Below are 22,309 nucleotides of genomic sequence, written 5' to 3'. Positions count from 1 at the left end.
TATGTTTCTCTTCTTCCCCCATCACTCTGTCTTCACTTACTAGACTGGCCTAGGTCTTGCTAGCAAAGCCCCACAGTTCGTGGGCTGCATCCTATCCACTCACAGACCCCTCCCGCCCCAGCTACTCTCTGGGCTGCGTGTTCTTGGAGCCACCAGCTGCCCTTAGCCCAAATATGCTGTCTGATCACTGGTTGTGGGCCTTGGCTGTCACAGATGTTTGTAAAAAGAAGAGGACTTATGGCACCTTAAAGACCAACACATTTATTTGAGCATAAGCTTTCCTGAGCTACAGCTCCATCGGATTGCATCCGATGAAGTGAGCTGTAGCTCACGAAAGCTTATGCTCAAATAAATTTGTTAGTCTCTAAGGTGCCACAAGTCCTCCTTTTCTTTTTGCAAATACACCCTAGCAGGGCTGCTACTCTGAAACAGATGTTTGTTTTTGTGGTCAAACCATCCAAGGCGTTTCCCCCTTCTCGTTCCTCTCTCTCCAGAGAAAGGCCTCTCTTTAAGCCCCCGTGACCAAAGCCTGCAAAAGCTCAACCGCTCCCCAGCCAGATGCAGGTCACACATTTCTCTTGCTTTCCAAACCCCCCCCAGCGCGATGTTCTCGCCCTTCATCCAGCCTCTTACACGCCGGGAGCAGCAAGCCTGAGCTGCTGCCTGCTGCTTGGCCTAGGGGCAGCTGGAAACGTTTCCTCGAATCATAGAAGAGCAGGGTTGGAAGAGGCCTCAGGAGATCATCGAGTCCAACCCACCGCTCAAGGCAGGACCAACCCCAACTAAATCATCCCAGCCAGGCCTTTGTCATTTTGAATTTCAGAATTTTTCAGCCAAAAAAAAAAGGGGGGGGGCAGGGAGGGGGGATTGTATTTGTTCCCTAAGCGGCCGCCTCCCGCGGGGCAAGGCCAGGGTGTTGCAAACGGCTGAGCTCTCTGCAAGCCGGAATGCACGGGAGGGACGTGCCCCCGCGGAGCGCGGCTGTGCCCGGCGCGGCCGCAGGGGGCGCCGGCGGCGGCGGCGGCGGCGCTGCGCGGGCGGGCGGGAAGATGGCGAACGTGCAGCTGGAGTTCCAGGCCAGCGCCGGGGAGGCGGATCCGCAGAGCCGCCCGCTGCTCGTGCTGGGCCAGCTGCACAACCTGCATCGCCTGCCCTGGGCCCAGCTGCGGGGCAAGCTGCAGCCACGAATCAGCGAGGAGGTGAGGCCGGGCCGGGGGCACGATTCCCCCGCAGCCCGCTGAGTGCTGCTCGGTGTCCCTCGCGACCCCCCCCCCCACACCCGACTTCCCCCTGGAGCTGCGGGGTGCACGGTGTCGTCCCCCCGGGGCTGCGGGTTGCTCCATTCGCGCCCCCCCCGACTTCCTCCTGGAGCTGCGGGGTGCACGGTGTCGTCCCCCCGGGGCTGCGGGTTGCTCCATTCGCGCCCCCCCCGACTTCCCCTGGAGCTGCGGGGTGCATGGTGCCCCCCCGGGGCTGTGGGATGCTCCATTCGCGCTTCCCCCCGGAGCTGCGGGGTGCACGGTGCCCCCCCTTGCGGGGTGCGCAATCCCCCCCTCGATTCCCCCCGGGGCTGTGGGGTGCGCGATCCCCAAGCCTGGGGCTGCGGGATGCATGCTGTCTCCCTGGGCGCCAGGGCGCACGTTCCCGCTCCTCTCCAGGGCCGCAGGGCGAATGATCTCCCCCAGCTCCACAAGGGCAAAGGTGCAGGAACTGCTGCCCCAACTCCTGGCTTCAGATGGATTCCATCACATACAGGGGTTGCAGTTTGATTCAATGCCTCTCAGCCCCCCCAACCCCCCAAATGGTTCCAACGGCCGGGTTTCTTTAGGTCAAGGCTGATTTTTTCCCCCCGGTTCCTTCCCCTGGGTTACTCATTCCACCGGACTGCCAAGTGCATGATTGGGCCCCTGCATGTGTGGGGAGGGAGACTGGAGGGCTTAAGGTGCACGATTTCCTCCTGGAGTGGGGTTTGGCTTGGAGGTGCAGGGGTGCATAGTCCCCCTTTTTTGGGGGGGTGTTTAAGCCTCCTGGGCTAAAAACCCTGGGGGGCTTGACATTTGAATGAGCATCCTTCTGGGAGTAGTCTCTACCCAGTCCCTCTGTGCCTGGGCTCCGTCAGAGCATCGTCCTTCTTCCAGGCTGGGTGAGTTGCCCTCAGCCCTAATCTCCTGGCTTTGCAGCTGGTTGAGCCTGCCACTGTAGGGTGGGGACTGGGAAGGAAATCACAGGGTGTTTGACCCCGCACCTTCATGTGTTTTCTGAGCAGAAATACAGTTGCTGTGACTGGAAGTGACTAGCTATGATTGCCTGTCCTAGGAGAACAGTTTCTGGTGAAGGGGGCCTCAGAGCCCTGCCTAAGACCGTGGTGTGCTTGCCTTGCTTCTTGCAGCCCCGTTCAGGGGATTGAGGCTGGGGGAAGAGTGTTGTGGGGAAGGAGGGCTTAGCAGGGCCCTCTCAAGTGAAATGAGATTTTAAATGTCTCCTTGAAACCCACAAAGCAAAATCCTTTGCCTCTCAATGAATGATGCTTTAAGTGAACCTTAAAATAGCTCCTCCTCAAAGGAATCCCCCCTCCCAGCTGAGAGATACTTGGCAGGTCATTTTCCCAGTAGAGGGGTCTGTAGGGCTTCCAGGCACAACAGTTAAGACAGCAACTTCTGGCAGGAGCCTGTTGCTGTGCTGGAAGATCTCTGGGTTTTGCCATGTGCCCACAGAGGGGATCGTTGCAACTTAAAATGTAGAACTGATCTTACCTTCCCTCTGCTTTGATGGGTGTAAAGTGCTTTATGTTCCTTTGAGGTCACAAGTGTTCTAGCAATGCCAGGTAAGGATATTGTAACTAATGTAATTATTGAAATATATATTCTTGCATACCAAATGGCAAGCTTGAGACCTAAATCGCATTTTCAGAAAAGGGTGAAACATATCCTGTGTGTGTTTGTTTTTCCCCCTCTCCCAGCTGTTTGGATGGAATGTGTAGATCTGCTTTTATTTTCATGTTCCTAATGACTTTTTAAAAATTACGGGACAACCACAAATATTTTTGCATTATGGTTTTTAGCTGTTTCCATGTTTAATGTAGTATCAAACATAACTTGCATTGTCTATGGAAGTATGTATCTTCCTGATTAACAAATAGGTTTCCCATATTTAAGTTGTGTGTATAAAAACATCATTTAAAAAGCTGCATGTGGATACTAGTGGATACTGTATTGAAATTCAGGTGCATCGTTCTACACTTTCCACACCTGAATATTACAGTTGCGCAATCCATCAGAAATACCAAGAGCGAAACTGATAGAAAAGTGTTGTCCTGCATTTCTTTGTTTTTAATCTTTCCCTTTCTCTTCCTCTCAGACATGGCAGGCTGCATTAAGCACTCTGAATCCAAATCCTACAGACAACTGTCCCCTCTACCTGAACTATGCCACCGTAGCTGCTTTACCTTCCAGAGTTAGCAGACACAATAGCCCTTCTGCGGCTCACTTCATCACCCGCCTTGTTCGAAACTGTCTTCCAGGAGGCATCAACAGATGTATTGTTGTAAGTGACAGTTAGAAAGTACCTTTGGTAAAAAGCCAAGTTAAGCATTTTCTTGTATTCGAGGAAGTCTGATCTGTAGACGGCCTGGTCTGTACTTGAAAGTTATAAAATTATTTCATTCAGGGAGGGTTGGGGTTTTTTGTTTGTTTGTTTGTTTTTTACCAAAACAGTTAAAGCAATAAAAGCCCTAGTGTGGACACAATTATACCACCGTAAAGAAGATTTAAACTGGCATAGCTTATTCCCTTTTCCATGTTGGGCTAGCTGTACTAGTACATAGCACTTTATAGCAATATGATTGCATCTATGTTAGGAGGGTTGGTTGCGTAGGTATAACTCTACTGGTATAGTTACAGGGTTTGTCTACACTGCAACTGGGAAGGTGTTTCCCAGTGCAGGTAGACAGACACCGTAGCTCTGCTCTAGCTAACGCGCTAAAAAGCAGCGTATCTGGTGGGTAGCATGGGCAGTGGCTCAGGCTAGCCACCTGAGTACAAACCCGCTTGGACCCCCTGGACCTGTTGTTGGCATGCTCCCAGCTGCAGTGTAGACATACCCGTATTGTGGTACAACTTTCTAGCATAGCCAAGGACTAAGTGGAAAAGCTAGTCTGTGCACAAGGTGAGCACCAGTTTAACTAAATCACTTTAAGAATGGTTTTTACTGTGTTTTTTAATACACTCTTCATCTGGAATAAGAGTCCAAACAAAGGGTTTGCAGCAATAGATGCCTTGTCTAGACGAGATGTAAGGTGTGACATTAACACATAGTAGCGAGCGTGTTTTAAAAGTATAATGTAGAAGCAGCCACCTGCCTTTAATACATGCTACGCAACCAGGTTAGGACATATAAGGGGCAATGTGTCTTGTCTACACTAGACTCTTAAAATGTGTTAGCTAACACCTGCTAGTGTCAGACCTTAAATCCTAGTCTAGATAAGGATTTAGTTAAACTGCTGCAACTGGAGAGTTTTTAATTTGACAGGAATCTCCTGTAGACCAGTTTGAAGGTGATTTTCAGGTTACTGTCAGTAATGAAACGTTTCTCTAGATAAACTATTAGGCTATCTACAACACTCGTCACATGAAAAATTAGTTGGGAGGCCAGTTGGTCTAAGTCTGTTCCGTCTGAGTTAACATTTGTGACATTTCTCTAAAACAGTTTTCCATTTCCCATTCCTAGTGTAAACTTCAAGAATCTACTGCATGTATCAAGAGCCTGAAGTTAATATTTAGCCTTAGCCATAGTGCTTGGAATATAGAAGGGCAATTCCCACGCTTCTTAGGCTTTGACTATGCACTAAAGTTGAAACGCTTTGACTACAGCAATGTAATTAAATTAGTACACGCACCCCAGTGTGGACATACTTACACCTGGATAAAAGTGCTACAGGGTCCTGCAGTACAGCTTATCCCTGTATGGGAAGCGGAAGAAGCTAGACTGGTCTAAGGCCCCTTTATCTTGGTATAATTGTGTCCACATGCAGGGTTATACCAGTATAATTATTTCAGGAAAAAAATCAGTTCCTAACTGAAATAGTTTAACTAGTTTAAAGTCTGCATATAGGCCAGGCCTGAGCTCCTTCTCTTTTCTGTCGCTGTCACTCTTATCAAGGATAACAGACCCCATAATCCGGTTTCATCCCCTTCTAACACTTTTTGTGACCCATTTGTCTTCTTGCTGGTATTTCAGATGGTCTGTGAGCGCTCTGAAGTCTTTGCCTCAGCTTGTGCGCTAGCCAGGGCTTTCCCACTGTTTACGCACCGGTCCAGTGCCTCTAGGCGCACAGAAAAGAAAACTGTAATTGTGGAGTTTTTCCTGGTTGGACAGAACAATGGGCCCATAGAAGTGGCAACACTTAAAGTAAGTTACAGATTTTCCCTCAGTTAGCTGTCACGTTGCTCCTTGTATATCCAGCCTAGTTTTCTTTCAGAATTGTTACGCTGATATGAATTACTATTCAGTATCTAATGAATTTAGCATATCTACTGCACCCAAGATAAGAAACGGTCACAGATCTACTCAGTTTTATTATCACTTGTGTGAATATAACTTTATAGCATTCAGAATTGGTAATGTTGAAGATATTTTTTCAGAGGTACTTAAAGATCTCAATTAGGGGTCAGATTGCTGTGTCCTCAGAGAACTGTACAAACACATCACACAAAGAAACTTCACTTCTATAATATTTGTCTTAGGTGCAAATAATAGTTTTTAACCTATGGCCTAATATTGCATTGAATCAGGCATGTGCATGTGTTTCCAGGCAAAGGAAGTTACAGTAAGTTTATTCTGCTTTTTAATAGGGATATGCTGAATTCTACCATTGGTTACATAAGTGCATCTCTCAAAGTCACCAGAAGCTGAATGTTCTGGGGCCAGAATATGGCCTATGGTATTTATATGTGACATTACATCACCTCATGGTTTTATTCTCCCAGTGAAACTTTGTAGCCAGAAATGTGACACTAGGGCAATGTTTCTCAAACTTTTGTACTGGTGATCCCTTTCACACAGCAAACCTATGAGTGTGACTCCCCTTATAAATTAAAAACACTTTTTTTTGCACTTAACACTATTATAAATGCTGGAGGTAAAATGGGGTTTGGGGGTGGAGGCTGACAGCTTGTGACCCCCCCATGTAATAACCTTGTGACCCCCCTGAGAGGTCACACACCCCTGCACTAGGGGAATAGTCAGAGTTGAGTTGCAAGTCTGTATTATACAGCATGAACTTAGCATATCACTTGATTAGTTGTAGGAACCCCTCAACCATGTTTTTGGCTGTGATGGAGCTGACGAGGCCTAGGTTGACTAGTGTCTCTGAGCTGACGCTTGTCCCTGTCAGAAGATCAGTTAAAATTTTTTCTAGCTTCTGCCTTTGCTTCTGCCCTGACCTGTGAGTTAGATTAGCTACACAACACAAAGTTATGCCACCCCAGCTAATCAGTTTTCTCGAGGATGGCAGGAAAGTATTCATAGATTGGCTATGGGCAGGATATAGTGGTGTTTATTTCTTTTTTAAAGTGGCTTTCCCAAGCTCTGAGCATCTTTGCTATGACAGTATAGTACAATATAGGGCAGTCGGCTAACAGCAGCTGCTCCTTACCCCAAACGAGAAAACCATAGAATCATAAGACTGGAAGAGACCTCGAGAGGTCTGCACTCATGGCAGGATTAAGTGTTATCATATGAGTAATGAAAATGGACCCCGTCAGGGAGGCAGGGCCCAAGCCACTTAAGGCTTTATGGCTCAAAACCTACCCATAGAGCAGAAGTTCTCAAACTGGGGTATGGCCCCCCTGGGGAGGCGCTGAATACATTCTTCCGGGGGGGGGGGAGGGGGAGATGAGAAGCTACTGGTAGCAGCGCTGCCTTCAAACTTGGGCATCCGGCCAGCAGTTGCTGCTCTCTGCCAGTAGCAGTGCAGAAGTAAGGCTGGCATGGTATGATATTGCTATGTACTGAAATGGCTCTGTTTGAATCAGCATCTTCACTGTTTTTGATATTTAGTGAGTTGCATGTGGATTTTTTTTTTTACTAGTATATGTACTTGGGTGGCGAGCGGTCGTAAACCACTACAGACACACAGAAGGGGGGCGCGATCAAATACATTTGAGAACCACTGCCCTAGAGTGAAATCTTGACACCTTTTCCCCAGCTGAGTTCAGTGAAAAAACTCTCATTGATTTCAGCGAGGCTAGGATTTCTCTCTGTAAATTCAACCCAGAAAATATGAGATGGCTTGTGCAGACCCCAGAGCACTGATTTCACGTGCTTCCTTTGGGATACACCACTCACCAAGCAGGCTGCTCTGTTCTGCACCATCTCCCTTCTCCGGGTGGTTTTAGGTGGAGGCCCATGTAGAATGTATTGCTAAAGTAAACTTCAGCATTGAAGCCTCCAGAGATAATCAACTCTACAGTGTCCCCTCCAAAGAACTAGATCAGGGATTGACAACCTTTGGCATGCGGCCCATCAGGGAAAGCCCCTGGCAGGCCAGGCCAGTTTGTTTACCTGCTGCGTCCGCAGGTTCAGCCGATCGTGGCTCTCGCTGGCCACGGTTTGCCGTCTCAGGCCAATAGGGGCTGAGGGAAGCACCGCAGGCCGAGGGATGTGTTGACCGCCCTTTCCGCAGCCCCCATTGGCCTGGAGCAGCGAACCGCGGGAGCCGTAATCGGCCAAAACTGCAGATGTGGTAGGTAAACAAACTGGCCCGGCCTCACAGGGGCTTTACCTGACGGGTCGCATGCCAAAGGTTGCCAATACCTGGACTATATCATTGCCACAGGTTTCCAGTATAAGCAGCCCACCGTTTATGTGAGTCCTTGGTTATATGAATCAGTTTCATGCCCTCTCCATTGCATTGGTAACTTCACATTGCACTGTGATTGTTCAGTAGGACAGTGAAAAAGAGGGTTACGTTGTGCTGTCAATTCACGCTGAAACGGAATTCAGTTTCCTTAAGGCACAGCATAATTAATTGGAGTTTAAGAACAGGCAGTGCAAGAGTGTTGGACTTGAACAAAGATCTGTTGCAGTTTGGAATCGGGGAACTGCACGTCTTTGTCTTTACGTTGAACCCAATTTCTGTGCAGCGTTGTGCAATTAGTCAGCCAACTCTCGTTTGTCTGTGCCTTCCATTTCTTTTATTTCCAGTGTTTGGCAAGTGCTACAGAAGGGGTGAGGCTGGCTGCTCGCATTGTGGACACCCCATGCAATGAGATGAACACTAACAGCTTCCTGGAGGTTGGTGATACATGTTACAACAGGATTGCTTATTGGAAGTCTGTCTTGAATGTCACAGTCTAGAAATAATGCTGGCATCTCTTAGTGAAATCTTGTGCAGTGTGAATGATGGCAGGCATCCCCAAGAAGCTGCTACAGGCTTGTCATTAATGGACCCTTTCGCAGCTCAGGAGCGCTGGTGAGTTTGAAGGAAACCCAGTTAAACAGATCATGAGTCCGGAAAGCTGGATTCTCTTTCTGACTGTGCCACTGGCTTGTTCCGTGATTTTTGGACAGATCACTTAAGGCTGATATTTCAGAGGTACTGCTGAATGCTGGATGCTTACAGTTCCCACTGATTCTAGGGTGCTGTCCCCTTTTGGAAATGAGGCCCATAGCCATTTGTTTCCCATCCATTAAAAGGGAATGCTATTCATGTAAAGTGTTTGTGACACCATGGGCTGAAAGGAGCCATATGTGAAAATTATTTTATTATTATGCAAAGTTTTTGAGAGCATGAACTTTCCTTCTCTATTTCATTATGGTCTGATTATAGGCAAGTGCCTTCTGTGGAGGCTGGCTGGCCTTCCTATTTAAAAGCTCCTCTCTCAATCAGAACTTAAAGGCCAGAGTCAGCCCTCACACTGTCATAAATCAGTGGTATCGCCACTGAAGTAAAAAGAATTACACTATCAAGAGATCAGCATCAGGCCCAAGATCTTGTACATTTTGTGGCGATGTGTGGGTGGGCATCTTTAGCTTTGGAAAGACACATGTATATTCTAATCAACGTTGGCTAATTATTATTCTTTAATTTTATATATTTTTTTTTTATGATAACCTTAAAGGAAATCAAAAAAGTTGGCAAGGATCTTGGGATTGTTCCAACCATTATTCGTGATGAGGAGCTGAATGAGAAGGGATTTGGAGGTATGTCTTGCTGAAAGCTCAGTCTTTCATCTTCAGTTTTCTTCAGGATAGTGTCCACTTCGTTATGACTTTTGTTTATACAAATTGGGCACAATTTCATAGGCCTGAAATTCCCTGTATAACCCCAGGCTGGTTCAAACAGAACACAGTGTCATACGTTCCTACCCCACACACAGACCGAGTTCCTTAACAACAACTCGGGTTTTTCAATCTTTCTTTTCCAGGTATCTATGGAGTTGGCAAAGCAGCTGTGCATCCACCTGCCCTAGCAGTACTCAGTCACACCCCGGATGGTGCTACACAAACCATTGCATGGGTTGGGAAAGGTATTGTGTATGACACCGGAGGCCTCAGCATTAAGGGAAAGGTATGTAAATGCTGTATCTGTAGATAGAATAGGTGGCTGGGGGAATGTCTACACTTCAGTCAGCACATGCAGATGTATTCGAACTAGCTTCCTTCTAGCTATGTCAAATGACAAGAGCAGTTAAGCTACAGCAGCAGGTTCCGCAGTATGTTTCTCCACTACATACCCAGGATCCAGGGCAGGAACATATAGCCCATGGTTTAACTACTGTTTTTGTGCTAGCTGAGTCAAAGCTAGCTCAGGTCTGCCTACATGTGCTGCATTCACAGCTCTGATTGCAGCGTAGACATACCCAATGTCCTACTTCCATCTTTGCTTGTGATAAAGTTGAAGTGGATAATTTATGTCAGAAATGTCCATGGAAAATGAGCTGTTTTTCTTTTGAGTTAAGCACTTGTACTTGAGATCCTTCTCACATGCACGGTTGCATATCTATAAACAAGCTGTAAGGGTGAAAGTGGCAAATAAGATTCTGAGAACATGTGGCAAAGCAGTTAAATTGCTGGTATTTTCCTCCTGCAGTAGTTTGCTGCATTAGAAGAAAGCCAGAATTGAAGGGCCTTCGTTCCTGAACACAAAGTCTGATCCTAAGCCCTTCCAAGTCAATGGAAAGACACCCATCAACTTTAACTCATGTCAGGCCCATAGAGAACATTGCAGCCTGTTAACTTTATATAATGAAATAGCAACAGAAGTTTAGTATTTTCAATTTTAAAACAGGATCCAGTAAGAGCCAGACAGAAACAACATTTGGAGAATTGACTGTATTTAACATAAAATTGGCTTGTCCAGTATGCAGATCATGTTGTGAAAGCTTCACTTGTGTAGCAAAAAAGTGCAAGCGGTTCATTTTCAATGGGTTAGCAATAGCATTTATACGTTTTGTGTCTTAAAAGTTTAAGGTGCAGAGCAAGAGTTAACACTTTGGAAAGTGATTGTAATTTCACACAGGGTGAGATACCCTCCTGATCTGTGTATTGTAGACAAGCCCTCACAAGATGAGAGGTAAGGTTGCATCAGAGATTCTAGTTTTAACAGGGACTAAAACTGTGACTCTTCCTTATGTTTTTGAGTTCACACACATACATATACATATACATATATTTCTGTTTTAAATAGACCACTATGCCTGGCATGAAACGTGACTGTGGTGGAGCGGCTGCTGTTTTGGGTGCCTTCAAAGCCACGGTAAAGCAAGTAAGTGAAATCTTAGTCAACATAACTTAGATCAGAATTCTTGCCTAAGTTTATGTATTCCCAAGAAGATGCAGTCTTGTCTAATGGTGCGTTCCCTGGACTGGGGCCTAGGAGCGCCAGAGTTCTAACTGTTAGTTGCCTTGGACAACTTGCTACAGATCAGTGCCTGTCTCTGTAAAATGGGGAGGTTGCTGTTTTACATACATCACTGGGATCTTGGGAATTAATGTTTGTAAAGCACTAGGGCCCTGATTCGGGAAACCACTTTCCGAAACTGGAACCTATATATGTAAGTTGCTAAGTATGCTCCTATCCTAAGGATTTCATTGATGCTAGTTCTTAGGTCACATCCATTCTGCAGAATTGTTGGTAGCTGCTGTTGCTGAGAAGAATAATATCTTTGTGTTAGCACTACACAACAATGCAAGAGTGTTGCTCTTCTCTTCCTGCGCTATTGTTATGTAGTGTTGTTATACGCTGTTAATCATATGTCTCAGGTGAGGGCATTGGGTGTTTTCCTTACTGTCAGCAAACCAGTAGATAAGGTATGAACACTGGGAAAACAGGCTTATCTTTCCCCATCAACAGTTTATGGTCTTACAAGGAGCTGGCTTCTGGTTTGCTGCTGTGGCCAGAAGGTAGAAGGAGACCAACATAAAGCCAAACCTTGAAATATTGGGAACCCTTCTGAATAATAATAATAAAAAACCTAGTGTGAATGCTGTCAGAGGGATTCATCTTTCACCACAAATCCAGTCACTGTAAGTCTTGCTGATGGAGCAACCCTTGCCTCCAAGAAATATCCAGGGTTCAAAGAACATTTGCTGCTGTGGATTAACATATAAGTCTAAGAGAAGATCTGTCCAGCAGATGGTCAGGTGCCAAACTTCCATTTCGCAGCAGTTTACTATGACTTTAGCTGTGTGTTTGGCCATAACAGGAACGTTTGATGTTGAGGGACTATAAACCTCATAGTTATCTGCAGAGACTTGCAGTTGGAAGCAAAGCTTACGTGAAGCTTCTAGCTCTGTAACTCTCATGCCTCAAATAATTTAAATCTCTCACACACACAATTCCAAAGGACAAGGCAGAATTTTCACAGCACTCGAATGGGACTACAAAAGCCATGTATGCCGTCAACCTGACAACTTGACTTAGTTTTATACTAATTATCCCTCAGTGATTGTGCACCAAGTTTTTACAAGTGCATGTGCTACCTAATTGTTTGCAATTATTGGTTTAAATGTGCATGTAGATGACTGGTCATTTTCACACACAATTGCTATGACTATGCAATATGGCAATAAAATTAGTCTGGGCAAATTAAGCCTGCAATGGCTGTTGTATATCTCAGAAAATCCAGGCCTACATATTTTTAAACTCCAAGATCCTATTGCCTAGTTTTAAAATATCTAGAATAAATGTAAGGTAAATAAGCCCAAAAAAGAAGCTATCTTCAAAGTTGTAATTTGGACAGTAGGGAAGTATTCATTTTTGTCACTCATTTAAGGTATTTTAAAAGCAACACGTAGAACCGCAAAAGTAACCAACAGGATTCAGTCATCTGTCAGGGGACATTTGATAATGGGATGGAATGTCCACCTTTCTAAGCATTAGTTTAGCTGCATTTCCTATTTAGAGGAGTAAATATACACCCGCTTGGTGGAATTCCTTTTATGGAACATGAATAGAACAGCTTTTTGTCATGCAGACCAACTTTGCCCAGCAGGGGGTTCTGGTTGGCACAGTGTCTCTTGTATCCCTTTGTTTGCAAAGTACCCCAGCTCTTGTGTGTGAGGTTATTTGATGGTTCCCCGCTGCCGTCCATTTGTAGGAATGGTTGTTGGCTTTACTTTACAACGTACAAAGAGCCAGTCTAACTCTTGGATTAGCCCTTTGGACTTAAGATCATGAGCTGGCTCAGCAAGTCCTGGCGTCTCTAGCAGGTGAAGCTTATCAAAAGATCCCTAGTGAAACTGACCTTTGACACAACCGAGAGTTTGCTGCTTTTAAAAGCACCTGGTGCTGTTGAAAATTGTTAAAGGGGATCAAAGCAGATTTATTTATTTATTAAGACACAGCTGCCATTTTTTCCTCTTTCTCCCCCACTAAAAAGAGGCCCCCCATCCCAGGGTGCTCGGCATGTTGTACACATGAAAACTGTGATATATTTTAAAATGTCATCAAACAAAATACAAATATAAAGTGGTTATAAACCAGAAAAAAACAGAGTAGGACTTGATCTGAAAGAGAGAAAAAGAGGGAATGGAAAATACAAATTATTTGCCAGCTCCTAAGAGTATGCCGTGTAGCTCACAGGAAAATAGGAGACCACACCATGATGATTCTTTTTTGTTGTGAGACACCTTATGGTACCATTTAGAAATGGGGGAACCATAGGAATTGCTGTTTTGGATCGGACCTATGGACTGGATGGACAAATATCTTGTCTCTTATGGACGTTGAGGTGTGAGAAACCCTGCAGTAGACCGGTATGGGATGGGAAGTGATGCATTGACACACGTGAATACCATACTCTAGGACTGCCAGTCATCTTCCAAATGAAGTGTCCATAGTGGAATTTCTTAAAGTCAGGAGGCATTGGCATGTCCTCTACAGGGAGATTGCTAATTATAACTAGGCCCTGCAGGGCAATGAACAGATAATGGACAGTAAGGTCACTCAGCTTGTCTGGAGAATCGACCTTCCAGCAGATCTCTTCTGGCATCTGGTTCAATGCAGTCGGGGTCCACGTTGTCAGACAGTTGTTCTTTTAGGGTTCCTCTGTAGAAGGCTTACAGTTCACAAATGGTTGTAGACCAACTGTTGTTGTATCTATCCTTCTTCATAACTACTACAGGCTTTTCCCTGAGATTTCCATAAGTGATAGGGATGGGAGCAATTTATCAAAGGCCCCCAAGTTATAGTCTTTGGCATCACTCAAGAGTAAAATAGAAGTAATAGAAAACACAAGCACTGGAAAATAAAAGCCCGTTCATCATGAACTACTTTGTAACATGCTGTCACAAGTCTTTATAATTGTCATGTTCAAAGGATTTATTATTTGAATCTTTTATTTGTGGCTAGAGATGATTAAGTAGCTAGAAATATTAGCCCAGATGTCCCTAGTCTCTGTTTTTTGAGGATGCCTTTATGGCTGTATTGAGGTGGAACATGTGCAGTAGCACATCTTTGAAAATCTGCACCATTGTCATTCATATAATAATTCTCTGGTTTTATGTATAAGGAGCTTGTCTTAGTAGGGTCCTGATCCAAAGCCCATTGAAGTCAGTTAAAAGACACCCAACAACTTCAATAGGCTTTGGAAGTTGCTGGTCAAAAAGAGCAAAAATAATTTGCAAAAACTTCTAGATTATTTTTATCGAAGAATCAAATTTCACAAAAGTTTCAACCAGCTCTGTTGATGCAGACATCTTGAACAGAAGACACTTTAATTCTGATGTCATAAAGTTTAAGCCAGAAGAGACCACTACGTCATCTAATCTGACCTCCTGTATATCACAGCCCACCAGCACCACCCACTCAACCCAACAACAGTCCAAAATAAACGACACCCACAGAGACTAAACTTTTATGTGCCAGAGAGTGAAAGAGGCTGAATTCAGTGATTTATGCAGCTGGCAAAGGCTTTAGTTCCCCACCCTAACACACACATACACAAGATCTCTCTTCTCAGCATGTGCTGCTTTCCTTCTGTTAGGTTCCTTATTATCTTTCCACTGAAAACTCAGAAGCTACAAATCAATGTACCTGTATGCTGTCTTTTTTAAATTATTTGTATTACCAAAGCACCAGGGAGCCCCAGTCATGGATCGGGATTCCATTGTGCTAGGCACTGTACAAACACAGAACAAAAAGATAGTCCCTGCCCCAGTGAGTTTACATATCTTGATATCAGCTCCAGGCTAGAAGCCTCTTGTCCCAGATTTTGCATGTGATAAATGCATTTCATGGTAATAGTTCTATCTAAAAGCCATAATCCCTCATTAATTTCAGACCCAGTAAACTACTATGTACATTATGTTGAATTGCATCTCTCCTCTTATTGTTACAGGGCTTTAAAGACAATCTTCATGCTGTTTTTTGCTTGGCTGAAAATTCTGTTGGGCCTAGTTCAACAAGACCTGATGACATCCATGTCCTTTACTCGGGAAAGTAAGATTGTCTGTCCCTTTCATAGACATATTTAGTAGTGCTTTGTCTCTCCACTTTATTTAAATAGCTCCAGTTCAAGTGAACAACAGGTATAGCTGTAGAATCTATTTTCTTATATCGTAAGCTCTTAGAGGGGCAAGGACCTTTTATTGTCATTCTGTGTTTGTACAGCAGCTAGAATAATGGGGTGCTGATCCATCACTAGGGTTGTAGATGCTACCGCAATACAAATAATAAATGCTCATATCATTGATACATTTCCCTGCTATAGCCACATACCAAATGAATTCCACGCTACCTTACCTAAGTAATTGAGAATAAATCAAACAATATTAACATCTGCAGCAAGTTTTAAATTGGAGAATATAAAGAAACAAAAGATGGTTATAAGGTGTTTGTTGTACGCAATACTATGCTGTAAAAATCTCATGTTACATCTCTATTGTCAGCTAGAGCTGATTGAAAAATGGGATGGGGATGGAAAACGACAACATTTTCGTCCTCGTTTTCCCTTTTGAAATTTCAAAATCTGAAAAAATTAAACCAGGTCTTTTGACAAATCTTTGCAACGAAATCTTCATCAATATCTTGAAAATCTGCTCATTAAGTCCTGAAATGGGCTTCGATAATAAAGGATTCTAACCTGATTCCCAGACAACTGTTCTGTCATTAAAGGATCTGTATCAAGCACTTGGGATAAAGTTATTCTTATTCACTGCTTACTTTTTAGCATTGAATGGGAGAGCAAATATCACCCTTTTCTTTGAAAAGCAGTCATGGAAATGACATTGGGAAAGCGACTACCCTAAAAGTATGAAATAGAACATCACAACCTGTGTCCTTGGCTGAAAGTTTGGAGCTGTTTGCATGAAATCTCACCATTTCACAAGAACGTTTTCTCACAAGAGTTAACTTTTTTTTCCCTGAGATGCAGCTGCAGGGAGGAACCCTCAAAGTTTTACAGGTTCCCTGGAAAATGACAACTTTTCTGAGTGCAAAAACCTTTAATTTCATTTCCCCCCCACAAATCCCTGATGCCACTGTTTCACAGAGCCATAGTTGTGAGTTTTCTTGTGTTTAGAAGTGGATGTTTTCTTCTTCCGTTCTAAGATATCATCTGATTCCCCTCTGAGCAGAACAGCATCAGATTTTGTCCATTTTCATCCTGGCTTTGTAGAGTCCCAGTTCCAGTAATAGGTTAGAATTGCCTGAGTGTTTAGGGCTCTTTAAGCTGAAGATAGGTAGCTGTTGCTGTTCGTGTATATTCTTATTTATATTGCAGTAGTGCCTAGAAATCCCAGCCCCATTGTGCGAGAGACTGTACAAACCCAATAAAAAGATGGTCCCTGCTCTGCAGACTGTAGGATCTATGATAAAACCAGCACTAGTCACTCAGGTACGCTCTGTTTTGGAACTTTAAAGGAAAGAGTCCCTTGCTTCAAATAAAGTAAATGCATTTTCTTTATATTTTTCGCTTTGCAGCATTGTTGACTCTAAGAGCTGCTGAGCAGGATCTCTTTGCAGACATCATTCCCAACCTGAAGCGTTGTTGCATTAAATAACATGTCTTCTTCCTAGAACTGTGGAAATCAACAATACTGATGCAGAGGGCAGGCTCGTGTTGGCTGATGGAGTCGCATATGCGTGCAAGGATCTTGGAGCTGATATTATTCTTGACATGGCCACTCTCACCGGAGCTCAGGTACTTGTTTGCAAAGCCTCTGGGTTGCTGGAGGACAGCTTTTTATTGTAACGGCCCCATGCCACCACTGTAAGTTGTCTGTGGAGACAGCATGCTGCACTTTCAGCTACAAACTACAGGACTCTACAACTTGAGCTGGAGAAGTAACTCTGTTAGCTAGCGGCAGTAATAAGCTGTTATCCTCTACGTGGACCGGCCACCAGAAGGGAATACGACACACTTTGCCAGCATGTTACATTTATAACTACGTTAGTCAGATGTGGTTTGTGTACCTTGTGGGCTTTTATATCTCGTACATAATTGAGTAAAAAAATGGAGTTTAGTCAGACATAAATGAAACTCATGTAAATGCTCCAGTATTATTCAAAAGTTGACAGTTTTAGCGATTTCTCCTTGAGAGAACTTGAACCAGTGTTTAAGATGCTGTTGTCAGTTTTCATGGTCTGATCCTCTTCCCATTGAAGTCCCTGGGGGGGTTACTGAGCTGGAGGTAATAACCATCAATAATGGTGAACAAATGGGTGTTTCTAAATTCAGCCTAGCAAATTTGACTCATCCCTTTTGCTTAGGCACAAGACATGTGTTGTATGAAGGAGTGAAATGTTGTTAGGCTTTATAATCGGGTAAGGATGGGTAAGAGAACTTTGTGCTTGGCCTAGCACATCTTTATCTGATGTTATAACTATAGCTGGATATTTTTTAATAGTTGCAAGAGCTGGAAGTTCAATCTCTATACGAGATTGAGATTAGTGGGCCAGACCTTCAACTGATCTAAATCACACTAGTTCCTTAGAAGTTAGTGGAGCTATGCTGATTTCCACCAGCTGAGTATCTGGCCCGGCATCTGCAGTTAATCATTTGGCAAAGTCTTAATTTACAAGTTATGTTATATAATGTAGGGCGTATGTTACACACAATATATATTAGTAAAAGGGTAAAAACTGACATTGAAATATCACTTTTGTAAACCATTATAACATTTTTGTAGAAGATGGTGTGGACAGGCAGTAGTTCCTGTGATGAGATCTAGCCTGGATGTCTGGGGGTAGAATTAGTTTTTATTGAAAAATTGGGTAGTTCCTGGAATCATGCTTTTTGCATACATCAGGGGTTGTGCATGCCAATGTAACAGTGCCCTTTTGAAAACTTGCCTTATGTCTGCCCTATGGTACCAGTCTGGAAACACTAACAACATATGGCTTCTAGGTTTCAGGTCGAATCCAAGACCTAAATGCAGTTCTAAGGTGAAATAACTTTTCCAGTGAAGGGTCCTGCATTCACAATGTCCATGTTATCTGTGGTTGACACAAAATGCTAGGTGGGTTCTATGTGCATGTGAGCCATCTTATTTATTATTCATTGCTGGACGAACAAACATGGGAGTATAGTCATACGGCTGTATTGTTTGTTGGCTATGAAACCCCAGGGAGATGTTTGTGTGTCTGCTGTTGTGTTAGCCCAGATGAGGGTGGAATATTTCACTGTGAAATGGATTTCTTTTCAGAAATGTAAAATGTTTTGATGTTGCCCAGAACCCCCCTGTTTATTTATAACACCTCAGTCTTTTTCTTTAGTTTTCAGATATGTTTTCTAAGTGGGAATTTTATTGATAGCCATGTTCCGTGGCAGGCAACTGCTAGCACCAAGTAGGGAGCAGAAAATTGTTCTATCCAGGACGTCCGCTAAAGAGTTTGGGACTAAACCCATATTAATCCTACCCGGTTGTGTCTTATCCCTCACTAGGGAATTGCCACAGGGAAATACCATGCTGCTGTCCTCACCAACAATGAAGATTGGGAGAAGGCCTGTGTTATAGCTGGCAAGAACTGCGGAGACCTGGTCCATCCTCTTGTGTATTGTCCTGAGCTCCATTTTAGTGAATTTACCTCTGCTGTAGCTGATATGAAGAACTCTGTGGCAGTAGGTTGTTTTTTTTTTATTCCCTTATTTAATCAGAATTGTTCAGGCCACACTCCCGGTGCATGTTCTACATAATGCACCAGTTGTAGGTGTATCTAGAAGATACAAAGATGATGTTTGGGAAGTTAATAAAAGCTTTTAGAAACCTGCCTGCCATTGACACTTGCAAACAACTCTGTTTTTGACAAAGGGAGCAAGGCTGGGCCTCAGGTCTGGCTGTGGTGACTCCAGCCGTTGACCTTGGTACATCTAAGCTAAACAAGTGCCAAAGTGTTTTGGGGGTTGGAATTGGTGTGATGGAGGATTCTGCATTGCCTTCTTAACTACCACATGCATCATGGCTGTGTAACCCACCCCTTCTACCCCAGTAAAAGTACAATGGTAAGGGGAAAGGAGGTAAGGAGAGAACACAGCTGAGTGGGGAGAGCCGGTAACTCCAAAAAGGAGCAGCAGGCGTTCGTTCACTCTTGCATACCTGAGAACTTGCTGGCATATACTAAGGCCAGCCTTAAGTTACTGCTTTTAAGAGTGCCTTATGAGAGATGGATTTGTACATTTTCTTCTAAAACAGTGGTTCTCAACCAGGGGTCCGGGGGCCACAAGCAGGTTTCAGGGGGGCCGCCAAGCAGGACCGGCATTAGACTTGCTGGGACCCAGGGCAGAAAGCCAAAGCCCAAGCCCAACCACCTGGGGCTGAAGCCCAGGGCTCCAAGACCTGCCACCTGGGGCTGAAGTTGAAACCTGAGCAACTTAGCTTCACAGGACCTCCTGTGGCGTAGGCCCCAGGCAATTGCCCTGCTTGCTACGTATGTTGGTCCTGGTTTTTATATGCAGAAAAATAGTTGTGGCACAGACAGGCTATGGAATTTTTGTAGCATGTTGGGGGGGCCTCAGAAAGAAAAAGGTTGAGAACCCCTCTTCTAAAATGGTGGGTAATGTAAAGAAATTGTTAGGAGTTATTTTTAGACAAATAATATTTTTAAAGACAAATTATCTCACAAAAACAAACTTTTTATTGTTTCTCCAGGACAGAGACAATACTCCGAGCTCCTGTGCTGGGCTCTTTATTGCTTCTCACATTGGTTTTGATTGGTCTGGTGTCTGGGTCCATATAGACATTGCAGCACCTGTCCATGCGGTGAGTGTGTTCATTTGTTGTGTGAAATATCACCTTTCCTGCCTGCTGCTTTTGCAGAGCTCTCTGCTGTGGGGTGGGGGAATTAGACAGGAAAGCTTTCTTGTAGGAAGCAATGACTGTACAAAGAGATCTAGATTTTAGAAAGATAACTGCTTTATTCTGGCAACTTATTTGGGTTTTTTATTTAAAAAAAATCTCTAAATGTTACAGTCTAATTTCTGATTTCAACAGCATGTGCATTCTTAACCCAACTAAATGCCTTTTACAGATTTAAGAAATGAGTACATAACATGTGCTAAGTGATTTAGCCCAATATCCTTTCATGGTGGTTTGCTTTATCGTGTCTGTTCCCGATTGGCTTGTCTGGGCTGCCTGTCAATTTTCTGTGGGGCTCCATCTGCTCCCCCCAATGCCACAGCAGATATTTGCACCCTCATTCTTCTCTTGCTAACCAACTAGCTGCTTTGCTGTTTTTAAAAAAACAAAACAAAATTGTGCAGCTGGATTTTCCTCTCTGGTATTGAATTGTGGATTCTCTGCTGTGAGGGGGTTAGGATAAACACAACACAGTAATTGTCAGTCTCTCTCTGACGCAAATAAACTGTACTCTGCCTCCTACTAAACTACAGCAGAGTGCAAACTTCACCCACTCACCAATATCAGCCGTAACTTAACCCAGAGAAACAGAGGAGGCTTCTCTTACAGAGCAACCATGTACTACTTCCAACTCGTCTGTAGATCAGTTTCATAGAATACTTTCTTGCTTTGATGTTAAAGATCATTGTAAAGGATGTTGTGCTGTGTTCATTTGTATTATTACAGAGCAGACTGGGATTTCTGCATTAGTAGTGTGCATGTTTCTAGACATCTGCATATCTTAAAGTATTAGTGGGATTCTCCGTTTTTCTCCTTTATGTGTGGTGCCCACGTATTTAGCACTTTCATTTCAGCAGGATCCCTCAGAAATGCCTGCCTGTGAGCACACTGCCAGCTTCTTCAGAGTTCTGCCAAGTGCGGCATAAAAGGTGGGATTTTCCAAAGCAGCTAAGGGAGTTGGACATCCCACTCCCTAGGCACTTTGGAAAATGCCACCCCAAGAATGTGAGCAGACTCATGGGTCAGCTCTCTGCCTGGATGTGCCTGGATTCTCCTCAGAAAAGAGTGAGGATGAGTGCAATACCCAAGTGATATTAAAATCTGAAGTGTAACCATTTTTTTCCTAGGGCGAACGAGCTACTGGTTATGGAGTGGCTTTGTTGCTGTCCCTGTTTGGCCGTGCATCCGAAGACCCTCTGCTGAACATGGTGTCCCCTCTGGGATGCAATGGAGACTCTCCAGATGAGGAGATGGAGAGAGATTCTAAAAGGCGACGCCTTGTTTAATGTTCCCCAGCCCTTACCGATGGGGCGCCTGTATTACCTCACCTTGCACCGATCCGTTCTGAAGCAAAGAAAATACCACATGTGGGAAACTGCCATTTTTTTTAACTGTCATGATGAGATTGATTTCTGATGAAATGGCCTATTCTTTTGTTTTTTAAACTATTTGTGCATACAGTTGTTGAACAACATTGACCTTGCAATCTCTGAGCTCCACTAGCTTAAAGCACCTCACAAAACTTGCTGAGTGCATTAATGCATGAGTAAGCCACTGCAACTCTTGCTTACCAGGCCTTCTGATTTCCTTTGTTACTTTCCATGAGGTTTTATTGATTCTTACAGGCCCCCCTGCTTCTCACAACAGAGTTATTTGAGGAAGAAGAAACCACTGTAGGCTTGGCTTATTCCATGGCAATTCAGCTTAGCAGCAAAGAAGGTCTAATGGGAAAAGGCTTTTTATTTTAGTAAGGGGCAGAACCTGCATGTTAAGCTTTCGCTGACCATTACAATCAACAAGAGTGGGCCAAAACAAAATTCCATGTCGCTCTTACTCTTTCAGATAACGGAACATATTCACTTTGAAAGAAAAAAAAGAAATAGTGGGACTATGAATAAACTTGGTTTACAAAGCAAGTGGCTGCTTGCTTCTGTCTGCTTCGCACATGCATGGTCTGAGTTTATTAAAGCCATTTGTGTATCCCATCATGGAACTTCATAGCATTATTTGTATTTCCAAAAGTACTGGGTGCTTCTCAAACAAAAGTCTGAATGGACTGCGCTGTGCAAGTTCTCACGCCCAGCTCTACTGCTGCACTTCAGATCAGACCCACAGCACTCTTTTTCCTCCCAGGAGCTGCTGCTACTTGTGCTGAATGACTAGGTGCAGAGGAGCTTCTGCTAATGGCTGGAATTCTCTCACTCAATTCACTGAACAGAGATTAAGGGCCTGTTGTGCTAGGTACTGTGCACACACATAGTGAGAGACAGACCCTGTCCGGAGGAGCTTCTAGTCTAAACAAACAAGACAGACAGGATCATGGGAGGGGAACCAGGCACGGAGGAGGGAAATGACTTTCCCAGAGTTTCACAGCTTGGCAGAACTGGAAATAGAAACTCTGGGGCTGCTGATGCTCAGTTCAATGCCCTGTCCCCTGGAGGCATGCTGCCTCCTCAGACATTTTTATTTGTAAAAGACCTGCCCTACTTTATTCCCTTGGCTCTATGCTGGG

General features: G+C 44.2%; 1 protein-coding gene across 1 annotated transcript; it reads left to right on the top strand.

Annotated features, from left to right (window-relative positions):
- The first annotated feature begins 1,009 nt into the window (after window positions 1–1,009).
- On the top strand, window positions 1,010–21,782 carry NPEPL1 (aminopeptidase like 1). Its single transcript, XM_038369941.2, has 12 exons — window positions 1,010–1,199; window positions 3,358–3,543; window positions 5,236–5,406; window positions 8,203–8,292; window positions 9,120–9,201; window positions 9,426–9,568; window positions 10,688–10,765; window positions 14,841–14,941; window positions 16,520–16,643; window positions 18,387–18,563; window positions 19,591–19,701; window positions 20,925–21,782. Exons 1-12 carry the CDS (start codon window positions 1,050–1,052, stop codon window positions 21,081–21,083), a joined length of 1,572 nt encoding a protein of 523 aa, XP_038225869.1. The 5' UTR covers window positions 1,010–1,049; the 3' UTR covers window positions 21,084–21,782.
- Window positions 21,783–22,309: the final 527 nt, after the last annotated feature.

The sequence above is a fragment of the Dermochelys coriacea genome, chromosome 13, assembly GCF_009764565.3.
Source record: "Dermochelys coriacea isolate rDerCor1 chromosome 13, rDerCor1.pri.v4, whole genome shotgun sequence".
Classification (NCBI taxonomy): Eukaryota; Metazoa; Chordata; order Testudines; family Dermochelyidae; genus Dermochelys; species Dermochelys coriacea.
Note: the sequence above shows the minus strand (reverse complement) of the source record. Positions and strands in the feature narration are given on the sequence as shown.

Coding starts and splice junctions, on each gene's coding strand:
- NPEPL1 (XM_038369941.2), top strand. CDS start 1,050: ATGGCGAACGTGCAGCTGGAGTTCCAGGCCAGCGCCGGGGAGGCGGAT. Junction 1,200..3,357: donor AGCCACGAATCAGCGAGGAG/GTGAGGCCGGGC, acceptor TCTTCCTCTCAG/ACATGGCAGGCTGCATTAAG. Junction 9,202..9,425: donor GAATGAGAAGGGATTTGGAG/GTATGTCTTGCT, acceptor TTTCTTTTCCAG/GTATCTATGGAGTTGGCAAA.